General features: G+C 44.0%; 1 protein-coding gene across 1 annotated transcript; it reads left to right on the forward strand.

Moving 5' to 3' along the window:
• Nucleotides 1–14029: 14029 nt before the first annotated feature.
• Nucleotides 14030–16614, forward strand: FZD10 (frizzled class receptor 10). The gene has a single exon (XM_040416239.1). The coding sequence runs from the start codon at nt 14273–14275 to the stop codon at nt 16022–16024; it is 1752 nt and encodes a 583-aa protein (XP_040272173.1). The 5' UTR covers nt 14030–14272; the 3' UTR covers nt 16025–16614.
• The last annotated feature ends 8364 nt before the right edge of the window (nt 16615–24978 follow it).

Here is a 24978-nt window from a genome sequence, read left to right on the forward strand (position 1 = left end):
GCTTCTTGGGTACAGATCCAGAAGTCCCTTGAGGTCTCTGCGCAGCGCCAGAGACTCCAGGCTGATCGCAGACGAGCGCCTGCTCCTTCCTACCAGGTCGGAGACCGTGTATGGTTGTCCACCCGCAACCTCAACCTTCGAGTGCCCACTCCCAAGCTGGCGCCTCGCTTTGTTGGTCCCTTCCGAGTGCTTCGCAGGGTAAACCCGGTAGCCTATGCCCTTGCGCTTCCTCCTGGCATGCGGATCTCCAACGTGTTTCATGTCTCCCTGTTAAAGCCACTGGTGTGTAATCGTTTCACTTCCTCGGTTCCTCGGCCTCGTCCGGTCCAAGTGGGCAATCGTGAGGAATATGAGGTGAGCAATATCCTGGACTCACGCCTGGTCCGCGGTCGGTTGCAGTTTTTGGTCCATTGGCGTGGTTATGGTCCAGAGGAGCGTTCCTGGGTTCCCTCCGCAGATGTCCATGCTCCTGCCTTGCTCCGAGCCTTCCACGCACGCTTCCATCAGAAACCGTTTTGTGCTCCGCGGAGGAGGGGCCCTTGAGGGGGAGGTACTGTCATGGTCTTACCTGCTTGCTGCTCTCCTTCGTTTGACATGTGCTGGCGGCCATCTTGGTTTCTGGGTTTCTTGTAGCCTTCCACCCTGCGGCTCCTCCTTCCCCTGGGAGGAGCTGGATGCCTAGCTCATATATATATAGGAGGTCTGTGGCTTCAGTTCCTTGCTTGGTCCTCTTGTGTTCACATGCTTCTAAGACTGCTGCTGCTTCTGGTTCCTGATCCTGGCTTCGTCTGACTACCCTGCTGGTTCCTGATCGTGGCTTCGTCTGACTACCCTGCTGGTTCCTGATCCTGGCTTCGTCTGACTACCCTGCTGGTTCGTGATCCTGGCTTCGTCTGACTACCCTTCTGGTTCCTGACCTCTGGCTTCGCAAAGACTCTGCTCGGTTTCACCATCCGTTTGGACTTTTGCTTTACAGCTTTATTTTCAATAAAGCCTTCTTATTTTCACTTATCTCTTGTTGTACGTCTGGTTCATGGTTCCGTGACAGCTATCACCTGATGAACTAACATTTGCTCATTCATTAGGTCATTGGAGACTCGTTCCCAATAATTCCTCGGATACTTGGCTGATGTAAAAGGACTTTAAATGTAGGTTGAAAACACCTACTTATATGATTTCAGTGTTTTAAAGGGGTTATCCAACATGTAAAGCATGCCCCCCAGGCCCCTCATATACATTACTTACACCGCTGCCTGGCACCCGCGATGCTAGGGAGGCTCGCGGCCTGCTATTGGCTACTCCCCAGTCGCAGGGAGCAGGAGCTATTGGCTGCCCCCCAGGTGCAGGGAGCGGGGTAAGTATAATCTATATGATGGGCCCGGGCATTGGGGGGCATGTTTTACACGTTGGATAACCCCTTTAAGCATTATTTAGGATTAGCTTAGATCATGCATTAGAACATAGTAGAGAGCAATTCCAGTGAAATACAGTTTCCTACTCAAAGCCCCATAGACAATGAATCACTGCTCCTTTCAAGCTCTCCCTCGCCACGTTTATGCAGTAACGATGAACGGCAGACTCAGGATCCGTTTACTTGTGAATATAGGGATACCAGTAGTGGTACCCCAAGCGATCAGTCATTTATCACCTATCCTATGGATAGGGGACAAATGTATTTCATGGAATAACATTTAAATCCCTAACAAATCAGTTTTCATGTGTTTAAATTGAATGCCACTGTGCTAGATCATGACCTTTAACCCCAACATAGTCACCCACCATTCTGCAGAAGAACTGTTATTACTGGATCTCTCCAACTGTTGGAAGCCTTGATCAGTGGGGGTAGAGATGGGGTAGAAGCATTTGACTCAGTGTTATGCACCTTCAGCTCTAATCAGCTTTTTTAGGCTCTGTGGAGAGCCAAGCAGAACAGTGTACAGACTCACTGTAGAAATCTGTAGCCCATATGCAATACCCCAGGTAATTTAATATATTGTTATGTTATGTATTGTACCCAGCGTAACTATGCATGGATGGCATAGCTGGCTTAGCCCTTGTAGGAGGTTAGGTGTGGGCTGGCCCCACCCATAACCTTAAGTCAGTCTAGACTGGAGTTTGTAGTGAGAAGAAGGACAAAGGAGAGACCTAGAAAACTTAGTCTTCATAGCCGAGCATTGAAGTCAGTAAGGTAACCTGCTATCAAAAGCTGCAGTGAGGGACACTGTTACGACACCCTTCACACCTGGACACTAGCTGGCCAGTAGTATCTCTAAAACCCTGTATCCCTCAGTGGACATTACAGCTACCATTACAAGAGAACTACGGCCCCCATAGATTCTGCAGGAGGAGACTTGAAAAAGATAACGAAAGAAGAGGCCCATAATGCCCATCCTTACTGAAATCCATACATCTGGGAAAAATTGCATTGTGTACAACTCCTATTTTGTACTTCAGTAAAGAGAAATGTTTATTCTGTTAAATGTGGCCTAGTTAGTGACTTTGTTGTCATCTGAGCCTACTTCCAGAGATGTCCGGCAGTTGCTTACTCACACACGCACACTCCTCCATCCTGAGCATTCCTATTTACGGCTGGAGGCTGGAGGCTGGAGGCTGGAGGCTGGAGGAATATCTGTCAGCTGAATGAGCACTTGGCTGACAGTACACTAAGGTGTAAGTTCATCTTATGTTCTAGCCATACACCTTAGATAGCGATGACTGTATGAAATTATATTTGTAGATATGACCATCAAAGAAAATTATGTTGGCTAAACACTGATATACATATGTAAATCTTCAGATTAATGTGGTAGTAAGATGGATGGGGAGGACATGTGGGCCTATCATTTACAAATGTTGTTTTAGGGTCCATTTACACGTCCGTAGAATGGGTCCGGATCCATTCTGCAACGTTGCGGAACGAATCCGGTCCCATTCTTTCTCTGTGGGGCCGGAAGAGATGCGGACAGCACACAGGGTGCTGTCCGCATCCGCATTTCCGGAGCGTGGCCCCGATCTTCAGGTCCGCGGCTCCCGAAAAAAATAAAACATGTTCTATTCTTGCCCGCAATTGCGGACAAGAATAGGCAGTTCTATGGGGGTGGCGCCCGGGTGTATTGCAATACACTACGGACGAGTGAATGGACCCTAAAGGGGTTTTCCCACCAAAATAGTCTACTTTTTTTAAACCAGCACCTGGATCTGAATACTTTTGTTATTGCATATAATTTAAAATGTTGTATAGCTATAGTTACTCACTGAAATCTATCTGTATAGCGCCTGCTGTTTGCCCTTTTTCTGAATTCTCTGTCCAGCTCGCTGAGGTTAACATATATTCTCAGTTCCATCCTTCAGCTGCAGAAGAAAGAACATGCCCCCTGAGAACATGAATGCCCCCTGATCTGCCAGCCTGAAATAAATCTAACAGAGCAATTGCAGCAATCAATGGGCAGATCTCTTTAAACGAAACATCTTCACTTTATGTCAAAGACTAGGCCATGAAGGAAACATGAGGAGCAATACTGCACACCTAGTGACCCACCGACCATCAAGGCAGAGTTCATTGCTATTTAATTATCTGATCATCGTGGCATTTCCATTGAGAAGTCCACTATATATTTACTAAGTGTCCTATAACCGGAAACATGGATATCTCTATTTGTTTTGTAAGAGGAAGCCATCTTGCACAAATTGCCGAACAATATTTTTCTTGACCATGACAGTTCTAATTAACTTGCAACTTTAAGAAGCCATGATTTACTTTCCCTCTAATGTAGAAGTGTCAACATATTTCCTCCCCGGGGAGCTGGCTTTTGTTAGTGACCTCCTGGCCGAGGCCTGTAAAGCACATGTACTGTTACTGAACAAACATCAGATCCAGAAGGAAAGCGCTGGAGGAGTTCCTTACTGTCTGCCGGAGATCTGGGAGGATTCCTTGCTCCCGCTACATTATGTCTACAAAATATTTAGCTATGGTTTAAATTTTTACATTCCTCATTAAATATTCAGTTTGTAAAATATTTCTCTCATTGAGACTCATATGTTTAGGGCCTAGAGGTATAAACAATTAATGGCTCTTCTTCAAATATTTATGAGGGGGGGAGAGAGTGCATCTTCCTTCTAAAAGATGTCGCAAAGGATTGCTAGGAGAAAATCCTGTTTAATTGCAAAGTTTCATAAAAAAATCTAAAAAATCCCCCCACTGGAAGTGTATAAGGTCTTAAAAGATTTCCCATTCATTTAGACATATCGCTATTCCCACAACGAAGCAAATGCTTTCTTTTTTCCCCTTTCATCCGTACTTAAATATGTAAATAAAATGTCCAAAGTCATTCTTCAAAGAAGACAAAAGACATACTGAAGGCAACCATAAAATTCCTCCCTATTCTCCATAACATTTGCCAGAGGGGGGTCGCATGCTGCATCCAAGCCTAGCAGCAGGGAGTCAGGCTACTCCAAGGAGCAGCTCATCCTAAATCCCACACCCGGGAAGGCCTTTCTGCCTGATCTATAAGCCCCCATCTCTCTGTTACGTACACGGCTCTTCCCCCTCTTTCTCCAGCTCTTTTATTCAAGGTACGATGCACATAGAGGACATATAGGTGTTTGGCTTCAGATGCTTGATGTCCTCTGGAGAGAAAAAAACGAAAAAGAAGGAAACCTTCAAGATAACATTTAAATCCTAGAAAGGGGCAGCTTATAATAGCAGCAGATTATTAGCAGTTATACTCATTATGGAAAGTTTCAAGGAAGTTCCCTCCATGAGGCCTCTTTCACACTATTGTATGGCTATTTCAGTGTTTTGCGGTCCGTTTTTCACAGATCCGTTGTTCCGTTTTTTGTTTCTGTTGGGTTTCCGTTTCGGTTCCGTTTTTCCGTATGGCATAGTACAGAATACAGTAATTACATAGAACAAATTGGGCTGGGCATAACAGCAAGTATATAGTGGGCTCAGCATGCATGTTGGTACTTGCATCCCTGGATCCGATGAAAGCTGTAATGGCACCGGACGGGGTTAAAAGCAGAGTGTGCTTGGCGTGCATGCTGACCTGCATTCCCTGGATTTTGTGTGGCTGTCATGGCCCATAACAGGTAGGTACTAGTGTTAGGGACCACTCCACAGAGGCGACCTTGACGCGGTGAGTGGCTTATTACGCTTTGGCCAAAATGTACACCAATGCCTCATCCAGCATAGAGGCAGGGCAGAATGCTGGTTGCAGAGTGCTATTGCATTTGTATTTTGCATTTTCAATAGATGGTTCCGCAAAAAACTGAACGGATACGGAAGATATACGGATGCATTTCCGTATGCATTCCGTTTTTTTTGCGGACCCATTGACTTTAATGGAGCCACGGAACGTGATTTGCGCCCAAATATAGGACATGTTCTATCTTTGCACGGAACGTAGATACGGAAACGCGGAAACGGAATGCATACGGACTACATTCCGTTTTTTTTGCGGACCCATTGAAATGAATGGTTCCGTATACGGACCATATACGGATGCAAAAAACGGTCCGCAAAACGGAAAAAAAAACGGTAGTGTGAAAGAGGCCTAAATGAGAGATAAAGCGCATCATTTTATAAAAGACAGTTTTCGGCACTTTCCATCAGTAAATGTGGATTTAGACAGGGCAGACGAGCAGCAGATTGACAAGGAAGCATTCCTTCCCGACAGTCGGCTGCTCATTCAGTGAAGGAGACCGCGGTATTTACATGCGGCGATCACCTCCACAGTATGAGGATGAGGGATCGCTATTGCCATCGCTCGTTCTCATACCGCTGCATTGTTTAGGTGCCTGAAAGGATCATCGGGTGCTCAGCTGCACATTTAGGCTACTTTCACACTAGCGTTCGGAGCGGATCCGTCTGATGTTTCATCAGACGGATCCGCTCCGATAATGCAGACGTTTGCATCCGTTCAGAACGGATCCGTCTGCATTATAACTTAGAAAATTTTCTAAGTCAGAAAGTAGCCTGAGCGGATCCGTTCAGACTTTACATTGAAAGTCAATGGGGAACGGATCCGCTTGAAGATTGAGCCATATTGGTGTCATCTTCAAGCGGATCCGTCCCCATTGACTTCCATTGTAAGTCTGGACGGATCCGCTCGCCTCCGCACGGCCAGGCGGACACCCGAACGCTAGTGTGAAAGTAGCCTAAGCAGGCAGATTGTCAGGAATGAGCGTTTGCAGGAACGGTCGTTCCCAACAATCTGCTTGATTATCTGCACGTGTAAATCCACCTTAAGGCTCCTTTCAGACGAGCGAGTTACACACTCCGGACATTACAGTTCTGGAATGCATTGGATAACACTGACAGCATTATGTCAGTGTTATCCAATACATTCCAGAACTGTAAGGCAGTGAAAGTGCGGATGCGATGCGATTTTCACGGATGGTTGCTAAGAGATGTTGTTTGTAAACATTCCGTTTTTTATCACGCGCGTGCAAAACGCAGTAAGGCCGCATGCACACGACCTTGGTGTGTTTCTGCAAATCGGGGATCCGCAAAACACGGATGGCGTCCGTGCGCGTTCCGCAATTTGCGGAACAGCACGGACAGCCTTTACATATAACTGCCTATTCTTGTCCGCAAAGCGCGGACAAGAATAGGACATGTTATTTTTTTTTGCGGGGCCACGGAATGGAGCAACGGATGCGGACAGCACACGGATGCGGACAGCACACAAAAGCCCGGAGAACCCGTTTAACATTTCCAGTTTATCTTAATATACTTTTATCAACATATAATGGATCAACATTTTATAAATGGGTTGTCTTGGGTTAGAAAAAATAAAGCAGTTTCTTTTCTTTCTTTCTTTTACAGAAACAGCGCCATCCTGGTTCATGGGTGCATCTGGTATTGCAGCAAGTGACTGCACCTGAGCTGAGTAGACAGCCCATTGACAGACAAGAGTTGCGCTGTTTTTGTTTAAAAAAGTGTATTTTTTTTTTCAAACTTCAGACAACCTCTTTAATGCCTCATCATTTACAAGATCTCTGCTTACTGTCAGCGAATGGGGATAGTATTGTTTTCAGAGTTTAAAAATGCATACATGCCTAATCTAAGAGCACAGAGTTTTCCTCAGTTTGGCTGATTTCATACATAGGGAACAATGCATCAAGCAATGCACTTCAGAATCTTTTGGGGCTTATTTGCTCAATCATTTTGCAACATTTTGGGTTTTTACATCATTCACTCCAGTTTTGAAAAGCGGTTATGGTTAGTCCGTCATGCTGATTTAAAGGGGTTCTCCGGGTAATGATTAAAAATGGCCACCAGCAACCTGTCTTAGAATGTGAACAGGACTGGATGCCATGACCTGCAGAGCTGGGTGAGGGAGCGGGACTTCACTACACTGCACTACAATACATGGTAATGATACGATCCTGCCTATGATATGTCATCACGGCTGAGCAGCCTGACAGGAAAACTCACTACTATGTAGTATATGCAAGTGCCAGGGGGCAGTGTACAGTGAGGCCCCCCACGCTCTCACCCACCTAGGCAGCTCTGCAAGTGGAGGCAACCAGTCCTGCTCTTATGCTAGGACAGGTTGCTGGCAGCCATTTTAAATAATTCCCGGAGAACTCCTTTAAGCCAGATTTAGCAACTGCGACTTCTTATGAAGTCACAATCTTACACCAGTAAATGGGTGGCATAGAAAGTGGAGTACCATCTCAAGACAAAGGGCTTAAGCTTAAAGAGGACCTCTCGTGTTTCTTTTTTTTTTACCACATAGCTCCCCTTAATGCAGTCTTCCAATTCCAGAGATTTTCTAGCTCCCCCATCCTTGGCCCGCTGTGGCGCCGCTTCTGTTTTGGCACCAGATAATTGGCAGCCAAGGTACAGAGAGGCAGAGACCACATCTATCCTCAGTAGATGTTGTCTCCTACATCACTGACCCAACCTGGGACAGACCTGGTGATTACTGCAGTTTCTGGTGTAAATTATAGAGAATCTGGATGGTCGGAGAGGCTTTGCCCCTTCCAGATAAGCCATGCTCCTTTTCTAGTTACTTTAAAAAATTCGAAAAATATGGAGAAAATATGCTGTACACCATGGGTGTCAAACATGCGGCCCGCGGGCCGCATGCGGCCCGCAATGAATATCTTTGCGGCCCCGCAAAGATGCACTGCTATGTATGAGCCGGGAGAGAGGAGGGGCTGGAGTCCGTAACTAGGGGCGGGGCCCGGTGCAGTCACTGTACTCTTACACCGGGCCCCGCCGCTCACCAAAGTATTTATAAACGTGAATCCTTATCCTGTTATTAAGTTGAACTAACGCTGCCCTCTCCCATGTTCCCATGTTCCCCTGTATCCCCATAGCACTTACTTAAGCTTCAATAGCAGGCAGAGCGGACGGCAGCAGTAACGTCACTCACTGACGTCGAGCGCCTGCTCCGCCCACTTTATGAATGAAGCAGGCGGAGCAGACGCGCGACGTCAGTGAGTGACGTTACTGGTGCCGTCCGCTCTGCCTGCTATTGAAGCTTAAGTAAGTGCTATGGGGATACAGGGGGGACATGGGAACATGGGAGAGCGCAGCGTTAGTTCAACTTAATAACAGGATAAGGATTCACGTTTATAAATACTTCAGTGAGCGGCGGGGCCCGGTGTATTGGGGGACACTGTTATGAGGGGGATCTATGGATGACATATAGCAGTGTCATCCACAGATCCCGCCCATAACAGTTCCATCCACAGATCCCCCACCCCATAACAATGCCATCCTCAGATCCCCCCACCCCATAACAATGCCATCCACAGATATCCCACCCCATAGCAGTACCATCCACAGATCCCCATAACAGTGCCATCCACAGATCCCCCATAACAGCGCCATCCACAGATCCCCCATAACAGTGCCATCCACCGATCCCCCATAACAGCACCATCCACAGATCCCTATAACAGTGCCATCCACAGATCCCCCATAACAGTGCCATCCACAGATCCCCCATAACAGTGCCATCCACAGATCCCCCATAACAGTGCCATCCACAGATCCCCCATAACAGTGCCATCCACAGATCCCCCATAACAGTGCCATCCACAGATCCCCCATAACAGTGCCATCCACAGGTCCCCCATAACAGTGCCATCCACAGATCCCCCACATGACAGTGCGTCATCCACAGATCCCCCATAATAGTTTCATACACAGGCCACCATTAATTCAAAGCCCACCAAAAGCACAACTTTTGGTTAAAAATATTTTTTTCTTATTTTCCTCCTCAAAAACCTAGGTGCGTCTTATAGTGAAGTTTAATATTTGTATATATATATATATATATATAGGTCTCACTTGTGTTATTGGGCAACGGGATGTTGGGGGTCAGCAGTCATGAAACAACAATGTTGTTCTATGAAAATGTACGTTTTTTTTTTGTTTTTTTTATGCGGCCCACATAAACTTAAATTTTGTTTTTTTGGCCCATGTTAGCCTTTGAGTTTGACATGCTTGCTGTACACCATAATTTGCGACTTTGTGATCTCCCCCATAGTTTTTTGTTGGCAGTTTCTGCACTTGTTAAAAAAAAACACCAGCTCCAGATGTTAACTGAAAGTCTATTGAAATTATGAAATGCAGGACAAAAAACCTTTTATGGCTACTGGCATTTTTTTCAATTTGATGTCATTTTTTGTGTTTTTGACTTGGGGCCAGATTTATCATTACTCTGACAGCTCTCTTCACTTTCACATATGGCTAAAGTCAGATTTATGATCGGCCCTTTAAGACTGTAATAAATGTGGTTTGACGGTAGCAGTTTATCCGTCAGTAAGCGGCTTTACAAAAGTCGCACGTCTTTACGAAAAAGTTCCATGTTCTATTAAAAAGTCTCATAAGATAAGCATGGTCCTCACTGGAGTGAAATTGCCCATTTTTTTGCAACTTTTTTGCAACTTTTTAAATAGTCGCAATAGTAAATCTGTCTAGAGATTCATTGACATAAGAAAACACATCCACTTTCAGAAAACTGGCGAGCATAGTGCAGAGCAGAAAAAAGTAGCAAATTTTTGACTGGACTGTATGGCTACAAAGTACTGGATGGACATGCCTCCTGGATTACCTACCGGCACCAAACTATGACAGAATATACACTCTATACTCTATACTTGGCTTGGCTTTCTGTATGGGAAACTTTGAAGAGAAGTTTTATTAGCCTGCAGTAAGTTGGCTATCAGAGCAGATATGACTGAAGAATTCTTCCTTTTATGTGTCTATTATCTCAGAGGGGCTCTTTAAGTGGATACATGTCCTCTGAATCAAAGTGACCTGTGTTAGATTGAGAGATAATTGAGATAATCGTGTGAGATTACTTTGACTACAAATGGTAGGCTTTGAACAGTGATGTCTCAGTGATGGGATTGATAAGCGTCTGGTCAATGTGACTGGGGCAAGGGCTGGGTCTTCAACCTTGTCTGCATCTCCCCTGTTGCACATGCAAACAGAAGCTCAGTAGATTGAAGTCTGTTGTGTCCACCCCTAGCATCATCTAAGGCATTATCACAAAAATCAACAGCTTTCCCCCTTGAGGGGTATCTGCAGGGGGAGTCTGTGGTAGACGAGCTTTTGTCAGTGGATCAGTCTGTCCCCTAGACTTCTGTATAATAATGTGGCGAGGTATTCAATGCGCTCTGTGGGGCTGAGAAACCGCAACTGGGAGTTTTCTATAGATGATACGTGATAGATGATGCCACCTTCAGAGAGTGGGTCAGCAGGGCAATTAAACCCCGATCCCAGAATGTGCCCTGCTGGCTCCGATGCAACACTCCATCCCCTATGAATAGATTGGTGGAATGTCAGCAGACAAAGAGCAATGGTGAAAATAAAGGAGTTCGGACATCATTCTAATTTCATCTTTTTTTTTTAATCAGCAGAACAATAGTCCTACATTTTCACTTAAAATAAAGAAATAGAAAGTAAATCTACAGTAGGTAACAGTGCTCCTCCAGGGACCACAGCATGAATGCGATTTCACGAGGACTGCATGTAGTGACTTCACGCCCATGACCGTGTTTGCAATCCATATTTTTCAGTTAGCACACCGACCCAATCATTTCTATAAGGCCATCCACACATCCGTATTTTTTGTGCCTGTTCCGAAAATAATAGAACATGTCTCATATTTGTCTGTATCGCAGACGATAATAGCCCTTTCTGTTGAGGGGAGTGAGAAAAACACGGAGTTTATACAGGAGGTATCTGTATTTAGTGCATGGACATGGCCATCTGCATGAGGCCTTATACTGGCAGTATACTGCATAAATATGAACTTTATTTTAATTTTACATAATTTTTCTCATAACTTTTTTTTCCCCAAGAAAACGTATTTTAAGTGTATGTCCACTGGCTGCCATTACAGCTCCAACAAGGATTGTCACCCAGATTTCTCAAACTCTTAGGCTGAGTTCACATGGGCGAGATTTCCGCGCGGGTGCAATGCGTGAGGTGAACGCATTGCACCCGCACTGAATCCGGACCCATTTATTTCTATGGGGCTGTGCACATGAGCGGTGATTTTCATGCATCACTTATGCGTTGCGTGAAAATCGCAGCATGCTCTATATTGTGCGTTTATCGCGCAATGCAGGCCCCATAGAAGTGAATGGGGCTGAGTGAAAATCGCAAGCATCCGCAATCAAGTGCGGATGCGGTGCGATTTTCACGCATGGTTGCTAAGATGACAGTTTATTCACTGTATTATTTTCCCTTATAACATGGTTATAAGGGAAAATAATAGCATTCTTTAATACAGAATGCTTAGTAGGTGGTCAATTGAGGGTTAAAAAATAAAAAATAATTAACTCACCTTCTCCTCTTGATCGCGTAGCTGCCGGTCTCTTCTTACTTCTTTAATCATGAGCTGCCGGCTAAAGGACCTGTGGTGACATCACATCACATGGTCCAATCACATGGTCCATCACTTAGGCCTCTTTCACACTACCGTATGGCTATTTCAGTGTTTTGCGGTCCGTTTTTCACAGATCCGTTGTTCCGTTTTTTGGTTTCCGTTCCGTTTTTCTGTTCCGTTTTTCCATATGGCATATACAGTATACAGTAATTAGATAGAAAAAATTGGGCTGGGTATAACATTTTCAATAGATGGTTCCGCTAAAACGGAACGGATACGGAAGTCATACGGATGCATTTCCGTATGTGTTCTGTTTTTTTGCGGACCCATTGACTTGAATGGAGTCACGGAACGTGATTTGCAGGCAATAATAGGACATGTTCTATCTTTCAACGGAACGGAAAAACGGAAACGGAATGCATACGGAGTACAATGCGTTTTTTTTGCGGAACCATTGAAATGAATGGTTCCGTATACGGACCGTATACGGAACGCAAAAAAACGGCCCGCAAAACGAAAAAAAAAAACGGTAGTGTGAAAGAGGCCTTAAACATCAAAATTTCTTAGACCTCATGCAAACAGCCATTGCTCGGCCGTTCCGTGCATTGGGCACCACAATTTGCAGTCCCCAATGCAAGGGCACTACCCGTGCGGCTGCCAAGATGGATCCAGACACATTCAACTTAAATGGGTCTGTGATCCGTTCGCACTGCAAGAAAATAGAACAAGTTCCGCAGGGTTCCGTGCCTCTGTTCCGCATCCCACCTTCCAGAATTGCGGACCCTGTTTGCGGGCCGTGTGCATGAGGCCTTAGTTGTATTCTGCTTCATACCCAGGACTCTATGAAAGCTGAGGGACTATATATATATATATTATATACACCATAGCAGCTTCCACATCTCTTTCCTAGAGTCCTGAGTTGCACATCTGCCTAATCATGCAGGTCCATGGATGTGAAAATGGCGTAAATAACTAAAAATAGCTGAAAAAAAATTGTAAAATAGGAAAAGGTCAACGTAAGTATCTAGGCAGACTAACCGATTATACATTTGCACCATAATGTTGAAGTTTTTGCATCTAGCTTGTGATAGTATAAGGGTATATGACCACACATAGTAGTCGTGTGGCGTTCAGGACCGCCATTCTAACTTTATACGGTTTATTCGTTGATTTACTTTACTCCAGAGTTCTCCACCAAAATTCTGTTGCAGTTTTGCAACTTAGTGAATGTGATACAAGGCATGAGTGCAGAGTTCTGGTGTGCTTCCATTAGTAAACCTGCCCCATGGTATATGATTTTATGTTACCTTCTAGGATTAGAGAGGAGCAAATCACAAAAAAATGTACTTTGGGTCCGATTTGTCCATGCAATTTGATTTGGGTCCAAATAAATTTCATCTGAAATCAAATGTGTTCCAATTTACTGGAAATGTCTCTCTTTCCCTCTCTCCTCCCCTTGATTCTGCCAACTCGCATCACAGAAAATTCTAATTTGTTAGAATCAGAATTAGCGAATTTGGAAAAATTTGGTTGAAATTCCAAATTTTTGAATTGATTCGCTTATCTCTGTTTGAGACCACAGACTGTAGATTGTGACGGCTTTCGTCACGCTGCATGAAAAATCATTACATTTGTGTGTATTCACCTTTCTTTTTCCCTGAAATGATTTAGCTTATGAAAAGGAGAACATATACGTGAAAGCTCCATAAGTGAGGAGGGGTCATTTGGAAACAATGAGGATTTATAGCCCATACAACCGGTTTCTAGAAGTGACAATAAAGAAGACGTTTTTGTGGAGCCCCCCCCCATTACACATCAAGGAGAAGTAGGTTAAAAAGCCAAGTGTTGTGTTTACAGATAAGCCCCCTCCTCACTTCCTACCTGCCCTAGAGAGCAGAGATGACTTTCTAGACACTTGCAGAACTTCCCAGGGAAAGTGTGGGAGAGCAGCTCTGTCTGTGCAGGGGTCCTTCTTGAAGACCCTTTGCTAAGTAATCAACGTGTCAGCTTCACCTTTCTTATGCAAAGTAGATGTCGTATAACAAGGCGGATCTCCAACAGGTTTTTTCATCCTGGGACACAGCCCCCAAAACAGCTGCTCGGGCTGGAGGAGGAGGAGGAGGAGGAGTGTCTGCAGGAGCAGGGAAGTGGAGCACATTCACATGGTTGTGACACCAGAGAAGAAGACAGACCAGTCCAGGCAGAAGGACATGTGCAAGGAGGAGACCCTGCCACTGCTGGGGGCACACTGACCGCTCAGCCAGCAACTTCTGCAGAACCTCTTGGCTGTCACCACGGCTGCTTTCATCCTAGGACTGGAGATAGACCTTAGCTTGGAGTTATGCAGCTCTGAGCACCGTATCATCCCAGCCTGTGACTAAACACTGAAGGATCTTCCTCCGTGAGCTGCAGGCATGGACATCACAGCTCAGCTCTCACGATCTACTCTGCTTGTGCTGCTTGGAATTTGCCTCTGCTCAGGGATTAGCTCCATAGACCCGGACCGGACTGGTGATGGCAAGTGTCAAGCCATAGAAATCCCTATGTGTAAGGACATCGGCTACAACATGACCAGAATGCCCAACCTGATGGGGCATGAGAACCAGAGGGAGGCAGCGATCCAGCTCCATGAGTTTGCCCCCCTGGTGGAGTACGGTTGTCACAGTCACTTAAAGTTCTTCTTGTGCTCCCTGTATGCTCCTATGTGCACCGAGCAGGTGTCCACCCCCATCCCAGCCTGTAGAGTCATGTGTGAGCAGGCAAGGCTCAAGTGCTCTCCCATCATGGAGCAGTTTAACTTCAAGTGGCCAGACTCCCTGGATTGTAGTAAACTGCCTAACAAAAACGATCCAAACTACCTGTGTATGGAGGCTCCTAACAATGGTTCAGATGAAGCCCCCAGAGGATCTAGCATGCTACCTCCAATATTCAGGCCACAGAGACCCAGCAGTGGACTTGACCCACAGCCCAAGGATCTCCCCAACAGGAAAACCTGTGAGAACTCAGGAAAGTTCCACCATGTGGAGAAGAGTGCTTCTTGTGCACCCCTATGTACCTCTGGAGTAGATGTTTTCTGGAGCAAGGGTGACAAAAAGTTTGCCTTTATCTGGATTGCTATTTGGTCTATCCTATGCTTTTTCTCCAGTGCTTTCACTGTGCTTACCTTCCTGATAGATCCTCAGCGTTTCAAGTATCCCGAAAGGCCTATTATATTCCTGTCCATGTGCTACTGTGTGTATTCTGTAGGATACATTATCCGCCTGTTTGCTGGAGCAGACAGTATAGCCTGTGATAGAGACAGTGGGCAGCTCTATGTCATCCAGGAGGGTCTAGAGAGCACTGGCTGCACTATAGTGTTCCTCATTCTCTACTACTTTGGTATGGCCAGCTCCTTGTGGTGGGTGATTCTGACACTGACCTGGTTCTTGGCTGCAGGGAAAAAATGGGGACATGAAGCTATTGAGGCCAACAGTAGCTATTTCCATTTGGCTGCCTGGGCTATCCCAGCTGTGAAGACCATCATGATCCTGGTAATGAGGAGAGTAGCTGGTGATGAGCTCACAGGCATTTGTTATGTTGGCAGCATGGATGTCAATGCTTTGACGGGCTTTGTGCTCATTCCCTTGGCCTGCTACCTCATCATTGGCACTTCTTTTATTCTCTCTGGCTTTGTGGCTCTTTTCCACATTAGGAGAGTCATGAAAACTGGAGGGGAAAACACTGACAAGCTGGAGAAACTAATGGTCAGGATTGGGGTCTTTTCTGTCCTTTACACAGTCCCTGCCACTTGTGTCATTGCTTGCTATTTCTATGAGCGACTTAACATGGACTACTGGAAAATACTTGCCACACAAGATAAGTGTAAACTCAACAGTCAGACGAAAACCTTGGATTGTACAATGACAAACTCTATTCCGGCTGTAGAAATTTTTATGGTAAAAATATTTATGCTACTAGTTGTGGGTATAACCAGTGGGATGTGGATATGGACTTCTAAAACCTTACAGTCTTGGCAAAATGTTTTCAGCAAAAGGTTAAAGAAAAGGAGCAGGAGAAAACCTGCAAGTGTCATCACAAGTACAGGAATCTACAAAAAGACTCCGCACCTGCAAAAACTTCACCATGGAAAGTATGAATCTGCCTTGCAGCCCCCCACCTGTGTATGAGAAGGGGCCTATGTACTGCGCAGATTGGCCATCCCAGCTAGAAACTTGTTTTATTAATCACAATGCAGCAAGCCAAGGTAAATCCATAAGGAAACTTGTGATATCTTAGAGTTCTGCCTAATAGCTGTGGCCAGGGTTTTGTCTTATAAATCCTGAGTGGTGTTGAATTTTTATGGACTAGTTATCTCAGAGAAAACAAGAAGCTTCTTGTATGTATCTGGGAACTAATAGCTACTGAAATGCTTGAAAATACAAATTAATTATTCTTATTTTTGTACAATCCGGCTCCACTGGTTGAATAGATTTTTGTCATTACTTAAGAGGTTGACCTCTTGCCCTCCTTGGCCCTCAAAGGCAAACTGTTCCTCTAAAGACATAATCATAGTGTTTAGTTCTGTCACTGGGAAATAATGTGCAATATTTCTTTTTCCCCACTACTTAAAAAAAAAATAAAAAAAGAGAAACATGTATGTTTCTGCAAAGAGGGCAACAAAAGAGGCTTCTTGACAAAAGAACTGAGGCCTCCGTCCCTTTAGTCTTACCCTGTGGCTTTTTAATGGAAATCAAGCCAAATGTTATACACGTTGGGACTGTTTGGTTAAAAAGGGAGATGGATCAATTCAAAGGGCTTATTGACTCTTTCTATTGTGAAACAAATTCTAGCCATGAATAGATCAAAAAGCACTAGAGACGGCAAAGGGAAACTTTGTATGTTGCGTTGAAATATGCACCCTCTTTTTGTCTTTGTTTTTACTGTACATATATAAATACTATATATATTTGTAACATACAATTATTTTTCATGCTTTACTATTTTAATAAAAAAATAAACGTGATATTGTTCTTTAGCTTGAGACGTTTTTGAATTCTGTTTGTCAAGTTCTGATATTCACCAACATGAGGTTCTGATGTCTTTTTTTCTGACACTAGTGACCTTGCTTAAGTTTATTGTGTATCTAATGGGTTAACGACAATTTCTCCCTTTGAAAATTCGGGATGGGATACAATAGACACAGCATACTTTGAGGACTGTACCTGATAACACATGACATGGATAGGCTTTTAAATGCTTTATCTATTGTTATATTATATCTGCTTTCAAAGTCTGCAGATCATAAACCTGATGACTTTCCAAACTCTGAAGTCTCTTCAAAGGATATCTCCAGTGTATTACAGGGAGATGAATAATCTGCTCTATGGTGTGGAACACAACAATTGGCTTTCAAAAGATACAGATTTTCATTTTAATAGCTGAGTAAAAATATCACTGGCGGCTCGGTGGTCAGCTACTGTTTGAGCACTGATCCACCTTATTCGTCGTTATCCAATCCACTCCCATTGGTTCTTGTCACCAATAAAACTCCCAATCAAGTCTTAATCACATAGACGCTCGCTAGAAGCCATGTCATAAGCCAAGTAAGCTATAGTGGGATGGAAGCCTGGTCTGACTTGACCCCGGTGCTTTTAACCTCTGCGAACCACTGAGCCAATAGAGCACATTGAACGAGAATGACATAATGAGACCCATTCCTTTAAGTGATATTTCTTCCCCTTTTTACGGTAATAGGGCAGCGGAAAGTCCTATAAAACCCATAAAACTTTGCTTCATATGAGATTTAGAAGATTTTTAGGAGCAGCATTATTGCTGTACTTGTAAAACGATTCTGCGTCCAGGCACCAGGGCAAGGTGTGGGATGTTTGGGAGTGGCACTGGAGACATTATACCTTACCAGCTGGTTGGCCCAGAGACTTTCTATGAAGATAATCTTACTAGTAGCATGTTGTCCTATATAATGCCTAAGTGCCTGGGGTATAACAAGTGCTGACACCCCTCCCTCATTTCGGTGTCCTAAGTTAAAGAATGCAGGGAGTTTGTAAGATCAAAAATGTTTTGTGTGCAGCTCTGGAACTTCCAGCAGATAATCCTGTTAGAGCTCATCCTGCGGGATGTATAAAAGGGTATTTCTCGGAGCTTGAAAATGTTCAAAGACAAGTTTCTCTGCAAGGCCAGGCCCTTAAAGGCGGGTTTCGTCCTTTCGTTCATGACAATTGTCTGCTCGTCAGTGGAGGTGATCTCTGTATTTACATGAAGGGATCACCTCCACTGGGGGGCGATGACTATTGCCATACATAGCCATTGTTTCTGGGCACTGTTGCCCAGAAATGATGATTGAGTTGTCCGATGAACGAGCGTCTCAGCACCTTTACACGGGCCGATTATGTGGAACGAACGTCAGACCGTGTAAACCAACCTTAAGTCTAGGATACTCTCTCCCATGTATTAGTAGCTCTGATGTGTGTGTGTGTGTAGGGGCACTAAATGTGCAGGCATGCTGTGAGTTGTAGTCTCTACAGGCATTAAACTTCACTATAAATACCAGGAGTGGTTGCTTCTCAAAATACCTTGAAATATAAGCACTGAATAGACTTCGAATTCCATTGGAATTATTTTAAAGGCCCCCGAGCACATTCAATGTGTCTGTGTGTTCTATGGGCAGAGCAGAGAAAGCCATCACTATACACTTCTGGCAGTGGCTTTTTACCTGGGAGAACAAAATTCATATTTTCGCCTGATCCTTCCCCCCTCCAAACATCATGAGTCGGTAGATCACCACAAACACTACTGTACAGGTGAAACTCGAAAAATTAGAATATTGTGCAAAGTTCATTTATTTCAGTAATGCAACTTAAAAGGTGAAACTAACATATGAGACTCATTACATGCAAAGCGAGATATTTCAAGCCTTCATTTGTTATCATTTGGATGATTATTGCTTACAGCTTATGAAACCCCAAAGTCACAATTTTGAGGTACCCTTTGCTCAGGGGGTATGGATTATTAGCTGACTAGAGTGTGACACTTTGAGCCTAGAATATTGAACCTTTTCACAAAATTCTAATTTTAAGCTGCATTAATGCAATTCCTTTTAATTTGCATTACTGAAATAAATGGACTTTTGCATGATATTCTAATTTTTCGAGTTTCACCTGTAGGTGTTGGCCGAACCTGCCATTCTCGGCGGGTTTGGCCGACAAAAGACTAATATGTATGGGGGCCTTAAGGGTAATCCACACGCAGCAGATTTGTGAAGACAAGTTATGTAATTAGCAGCTTGGACGATGTTTTCCCCAATCAAGACTATCCACCCCAGGAACAATGAACTCGTCTCATGATGCAGCAGGGCTGCCACTTAGCACAATGCATAGAGTCATGATGTCACATAGACACTCATAGGGTGTTGGCACACACAGTCATTTTTGTAGCATTTTATGGCTTGTAAAAACCCCAGGAAAATTCTGTCATTTTTTTAAGTGCTTTAAAAACACCACATCAAGTATGCTGGGGTTTAAAGAAAAAAAAGCACCATTGACCCCAAAAACACAGCTCAAGGATAAAAAAAAAAAACGCCACTACAGAAAGCCTGATTGTCCTGGGTTTAATATTTCCCCTAGACTTCCATGTAAAATGCTGCAAACAACCAGCTACCAAAAACTGCAAGACTCCCCTAAAACACCAAAAATAACCTATAAACATAACCTGTGTGTGACCCCAGGTAGCAAATTTAACTCCTAAATATATTAATGCACATAATTGAAAAAAACAAAAAACTGTTTTTTTACCCTTTTATAATAATAATGCATATAGAATTAGATTTTCTAAAGTTTTTGCATTTTGATAAGATAACTTTATTACTTTTAGACACGTCTGCTTGTGCTTGTCAGCAGCAGAAGGCCAACTACATCAATGCGGGCGGGGGGGGGGGGGGGGGGGGGGGGGGTTACCAGTACAATACAGTTGCCAGCTGGTTGGTTCTCAGGAGGTTTCACTGCAAAGCCTAGCTGAAGAATTGGCAACATCTAAGGACTGCGGTAGAGGAGCAGCTTCCACGGCACGGTTTTGTCATGTTCTTACCAGGCTCACACATATTTTACATAACCAGACCTTTTCTTAGCTAGAGCTACATAGGCTCACCATTTATAATACAGTATATTCAAGATGGGTAATATGCATAGGTCAATGGAAGTAATTTACTATAGTATTTATGTAGTCATGAACCTCGGTGATACTTTTTCACATGATATGGTGCAGTTATGCATGTTTGGAGTAATGTGACATACCGACATGATAGTGTTATCTTTGGATTTACATAGGACTGTGGTTTATAGCATCAAACACACATGATACATTGAATTATTCAATGGTATACTGTCATCCAGCGCACAAATAATATCCTGCACAATGCCAAAGAAGACTAAGTTAATACCACCATACGGTGCCTACAAAATAGCATTAGGCTATTCCTGTTATCATACTGTCGCATGCAGCAGATTTGTTTTAGTTCTGTGCGTCTTAATGGGGCTGATTCTGTAGTGTACTCATGGATTTCTGTGAACCTTGCTCAGAATATGGGACAGCCATTCTGCTGCATGTGAACATAGCCTTAAAGGGGTTGTCCCATCTTAGACAATAGGGGCATATCACTAGATTATGCCCCAATTGTCTGATAGGTGCAGGTCCCAGCAGACCTACAGTACAGACCAAAAGTTTGGACACACCTTCTCATTCAAAGAGTTTTCTTTATTTTCATGACTATGAAAATTGTAGATTCACACTGAAGGCATCAAAACTATGAATTAACACATGTGGAATTATATACATAACAAACAAGTGTGAAACAACTGAAAATATGTCATATTCTAGGTTCTTCAAAGTAGCCACCTTTTGCTTTGATTACTGCTTTGCACACTCTTGGCATTCTCTTCATGAGCTTCAAGAGGTAGTCCCCTGAAATGGTTTTCACTTCACAGGTGTGCCCTGTCAGGTTTAATAAGTGGGATTTCTTGCCTTATAAATGGGGTTGGGACCATCAGTTGCGTTGAGGAGAAGTCAGGTGGATACACAGCTGATAGTCCTACTGAATAGACTGTTAGAATTTGTATTATGGCAAGAAAAAAGCAACTAAGTAAAGAAAAACGAGTGGCCATCATTACTTTAAGAAATAAAGGTCAATCAGTCAGCCGAAAAATTGGGAAAACTTTGAAAGTAAGGGCTATTTGACCATGAAGGAGAGTGATGGGGTGCTGCGCCAGATGACCTGGCCTCCACAGTCACCGGACCTGAACCCAATCGAGATGGTTTGGGGTGAGCTGGACCGCAGAGTGAAGGCAAAAGGGCCAACAAGTGCTAAGCATCTCTGGGAATTCCTTCAAGACTGTTGGAAGACCATTTCAGGGGACTACCTCTTGAAGCTCATCAAGAGAATGCCAAGAGTGTGCAAAGCAGTAATCAAAGCAAAAGGTGGCTACTTTGAAGAACCTAGAATATGACATATTTTCAGTTGTTTCACACTTGTTTGTTATGTATATAATTCCACATGTGTTAATTCATAGTTTTGATGCCTTCATAGTCATGAAAATAAAGAAAACTCTTTGAATGAGAAGGTGTGTCCAAACTTTTGGTCTGTACTGTATATCCCACACACCTATATCGAGAACAGAGCCCCGAAAGTAGTGGAGGACTCACTGCGCATGCACAGCCGCCCTCCGTTCATTTTCTGGGGGTCGCTGAAAACGAGCACTGGCTCGGCTATTTCCGTCGGGCCCATAGAAGTGAATGGGAGCAGTGGCCAGTCATGTGCGGTTCGCTCCCACTCACTTCTATGGGGAGACCGCTTGGTGGTGGCCGGACCGGAGTCCTCCAGACACCACTTTGCGGGGCTCTGTTCCCCAGTGGTGGAACCCGCAGCTGTAAGACAGGATATGCCCCCATTGTCTAAGATGAGACAACGCCTTTTAATTCCACCCGCAGATCTGTATTTACCTGCTTCCCACCACTCCTCTCTAGTTCCTGCACTCCTGGACCCTGCCTGTCAACTTCCGCACGGACAGGGTTACATGAACTGCTGCAGCCAAAGAGTGGCCTCAGTGGTGACATATCGCCAAGCAGCACGTGATCTAGCAGTGATGTGCCACTTGGGGACACATAACCACTGAGGCCAGTCATTAGCTGCAGTGACATACAAGACCTAGTCCATGCAGAAGTTGACAGGTGCATAAGTGCAGTGGAGACAGCCCGGGAGCCACATGGCTGAAACAGAGCAGCAGAGGGCAGGCAAGAATAGATTTCTTCATAGGTTCTGGGGAATAAATGTAAAAAAAAACCTGGACAATCCCTTTAAGGGCTCATGCACATGACCGTTAGTATTTTGCGGTCCACAAATCGTGGATCTGCAAAACACGGATCCCAGCCAAGTACATGCCACCATTTATTTTTTTAACTTCTGTAGAAATGTCCTATACATGTTCAATATTTTTTTGCAGGCCTATGGAACGGACGTGTGCATGGAGTGCTGTCCGCATCTTTTGCAGCCCCTTTGAAATGGATGGGTCCACATCCAATCCACGAAAAATGCAGATTGCATGCGGACCAAACATACGTCCGTGTCAATGAGCCCTAACAGCATGGCCACGCAGTCAGTTTTCTGCATGCAGTTTTGGAAGCCAAAATCAGGAATAAACAGAGAGAAAGTATAAAAGACAGATATAACCTCCTTGTTTTTTTATTTATTCCTAGTTCTTGTTTCCAAAACCACATGCAGAAACCTGACCGCGTGGTCGTACCCTAAGGGGCAACCGATCATTGCCCAGAGTAAACATGTGGTGATTGCACAATCAGTGAGAATTTACTTGATTAAATCTTTTATGAAAAATTATGATTTATTGGCATGATATCCCCTCACATAAACAGGCACCAGCTAGTCAGTAGCATAGCAGAAGAGTAAGACGGAAGGGAAGTCAAGCACACAAGCGTAATCCTAATTAGGAAGAAAACATACCGTTACGGTTACATATAAATACACGCGTGTTGAACTCATTACATTCGATCGGCACTCACTTTTACAAAGTTATCTTTAGGTGTAAAAGGACCCTGGCCATGCACACGTTTCAGTGGGACCAGATGATACCTCTACTGATGTTAAATATTGGGAGATGGAAGGGTCAGCGATTTTAAGTGTACACTTCTGTCAGAAAAATGTATTTTTTATGAGTATTCATAAAAACAATGGGGTCATTTATCAAACTGGTGTAAAGTAGAACTGGCCAATAAAACCAATCAGATTCTACCTTTCATTTTCCAAAGGAGCCGTCCAGTTTGATAAATGACCCCCAATTTATTTAACACAATACAAATACAGATTCTTCTTCTTCTGACGCAGTCAATAATGAAAGATAAAACTCCTATATAGATAGGTAACCCATTGCCAATTTACTGCTGCTGTGAGGGGAAGATGTTATCTATTAGTATAATAGTAGTATAATTAGGATAACAGTATGACTGCTCTATTGTTCTCTTGATAGGCCTAGATAAAGATGTCCACAGAAGAGAATTGCACTTATAATTGTCAGAACACAGGAAGTAGAAATACATTGAATGACTTCAAATAATTAAATCCAGAAAACCATCCTGTTTTTTGTAAAATAAAAAAAATAATAATATAGAATATTCACATATAAGATGTTAATATGCAATAAAAAAAATTCTGATGGTAGTGCCCCTTTAACACATCTGATCCTTTAGGCTGCGTTCACACGGGCGAGATTTCCGCGCGGGTGCAATGCGGTAGGTGAACGCATTGCACCCGCACTGAATCCCGACCCATTCATTTCAATGGGGCTGTTCAGATGAGCGGTGATTTTCACGCATCACTTGTGCGTTGCGTGAGAATCGCAGCATGCTCTATATTCTGCGTTTTTCACGCAACGCAGGGCCCATAGAAGTGAATGGGGTTGCGTGAAAATCACAAGCAAGTGCGGATGCGGTGCGATTTTCACGCATGGTTGCTAGGAGACAGTCTATTCACTGTATTATTTTCCCTTATAACATGGTTATAAGGGAAAATAATAGCATTCTGAAATCAGAATGCTTAGTAGGTGATCAATTGAGGGTTAAAAAAAATAAAATAAATTAACTCACCTTCTCCTCTTGTTCGCGTAGTTCCCGATCTCTTCTTTACTTCTTTAATGATGAACTACCGGCTAGGACCTGTGGTGACGTCAGATCACATGCTCCAATCACATGGTCCACGGTGATGGACCATGTGATTGGAGCATGTGATCTGACGTCACCAAAGGTCCTTTAGCCCACAGCTCATCATTAAAGAAGTAAAGAAGAGACCGGGAACTACGCGAACAAGAGGACAAGGTGAGTTAATTTTTTTTTTTTTTTTAACCCTCAATTGATCACCTACTAAGCATTCTGTTTTCAGAATGCTATTATTTTCCCTTATAACCATGTTATAAGGGAAAATAATAACATCTACACAACACCGAACCCAAACCTGAACTTCTGTGAAGAAGTTCGGGTCTGGGTACCACAGTCGGTTTTTTATCACGCGCGTGCAAAACACATTGCACCCGCGCGATAAAAACTGAACATCGGAACGCAATCGCAGTCAAAACTGACTGCAATTGCATTCCTACTCGCGCAGGTTTGCCGCCATACACCGGGACGCATCTGGACCTAATCCGGACACGCTCGTGTGAACCCAGCCTTAGTTCTCAGCGAGATCAGCTGCTACCAGAGATTTCGTGCTGCAGCTTTCACCCTTCTTTCTGTTCAGAACACTTGCAGGCTCGGCTGACTTCAGCATGAACGTGTATGAAGGGATGGAAATCTGGTGACATAGCTGTCGGCCAAACAAGGGTTCACATGCCCTATAGCTATATAGGCAGGGGCGGATTAAGTGCATGATAGGCTCGGGGCTGTTTACCCAACTTGCCAACCCCCCCCCCCCCCCCCCTCCATTTTAGTTTAGTTTTTTTTTTGTATGAAGAGGCTGCGGTGCTTCATGAGCGCCACAGTGTCTTCCTAAGCCATATGACATCTTCAGACTAAAAAAAATACCCCAAATTGGGTCCTAAACTGAAAAATTTGGTCGCCAAATTTAAAATAC

The sequence above is a fragment of the Bufo bufo genome, chromosome 2 (genome assembly GCF_905171765.1).
Source record: "Bufo bufo chromosome 2, aBufBuf1.1, whole genome shotgun sequence".
NCBI classification, from domain to species: Eukaryota; Metazoa; Chordata; class Amphibia; order Anura; family Bufonidae; genus Bufo; species Bufo bufo.

Excerpts from the sequence above, each read along its gene's own strand:
- FZD10 (XM_040416239.1), top strand. The coding sequence starts at position 14,273 with ATGGACATCACAGCTCAGCTCTCACGATCTACTCTGCTTGTGCTGCTT.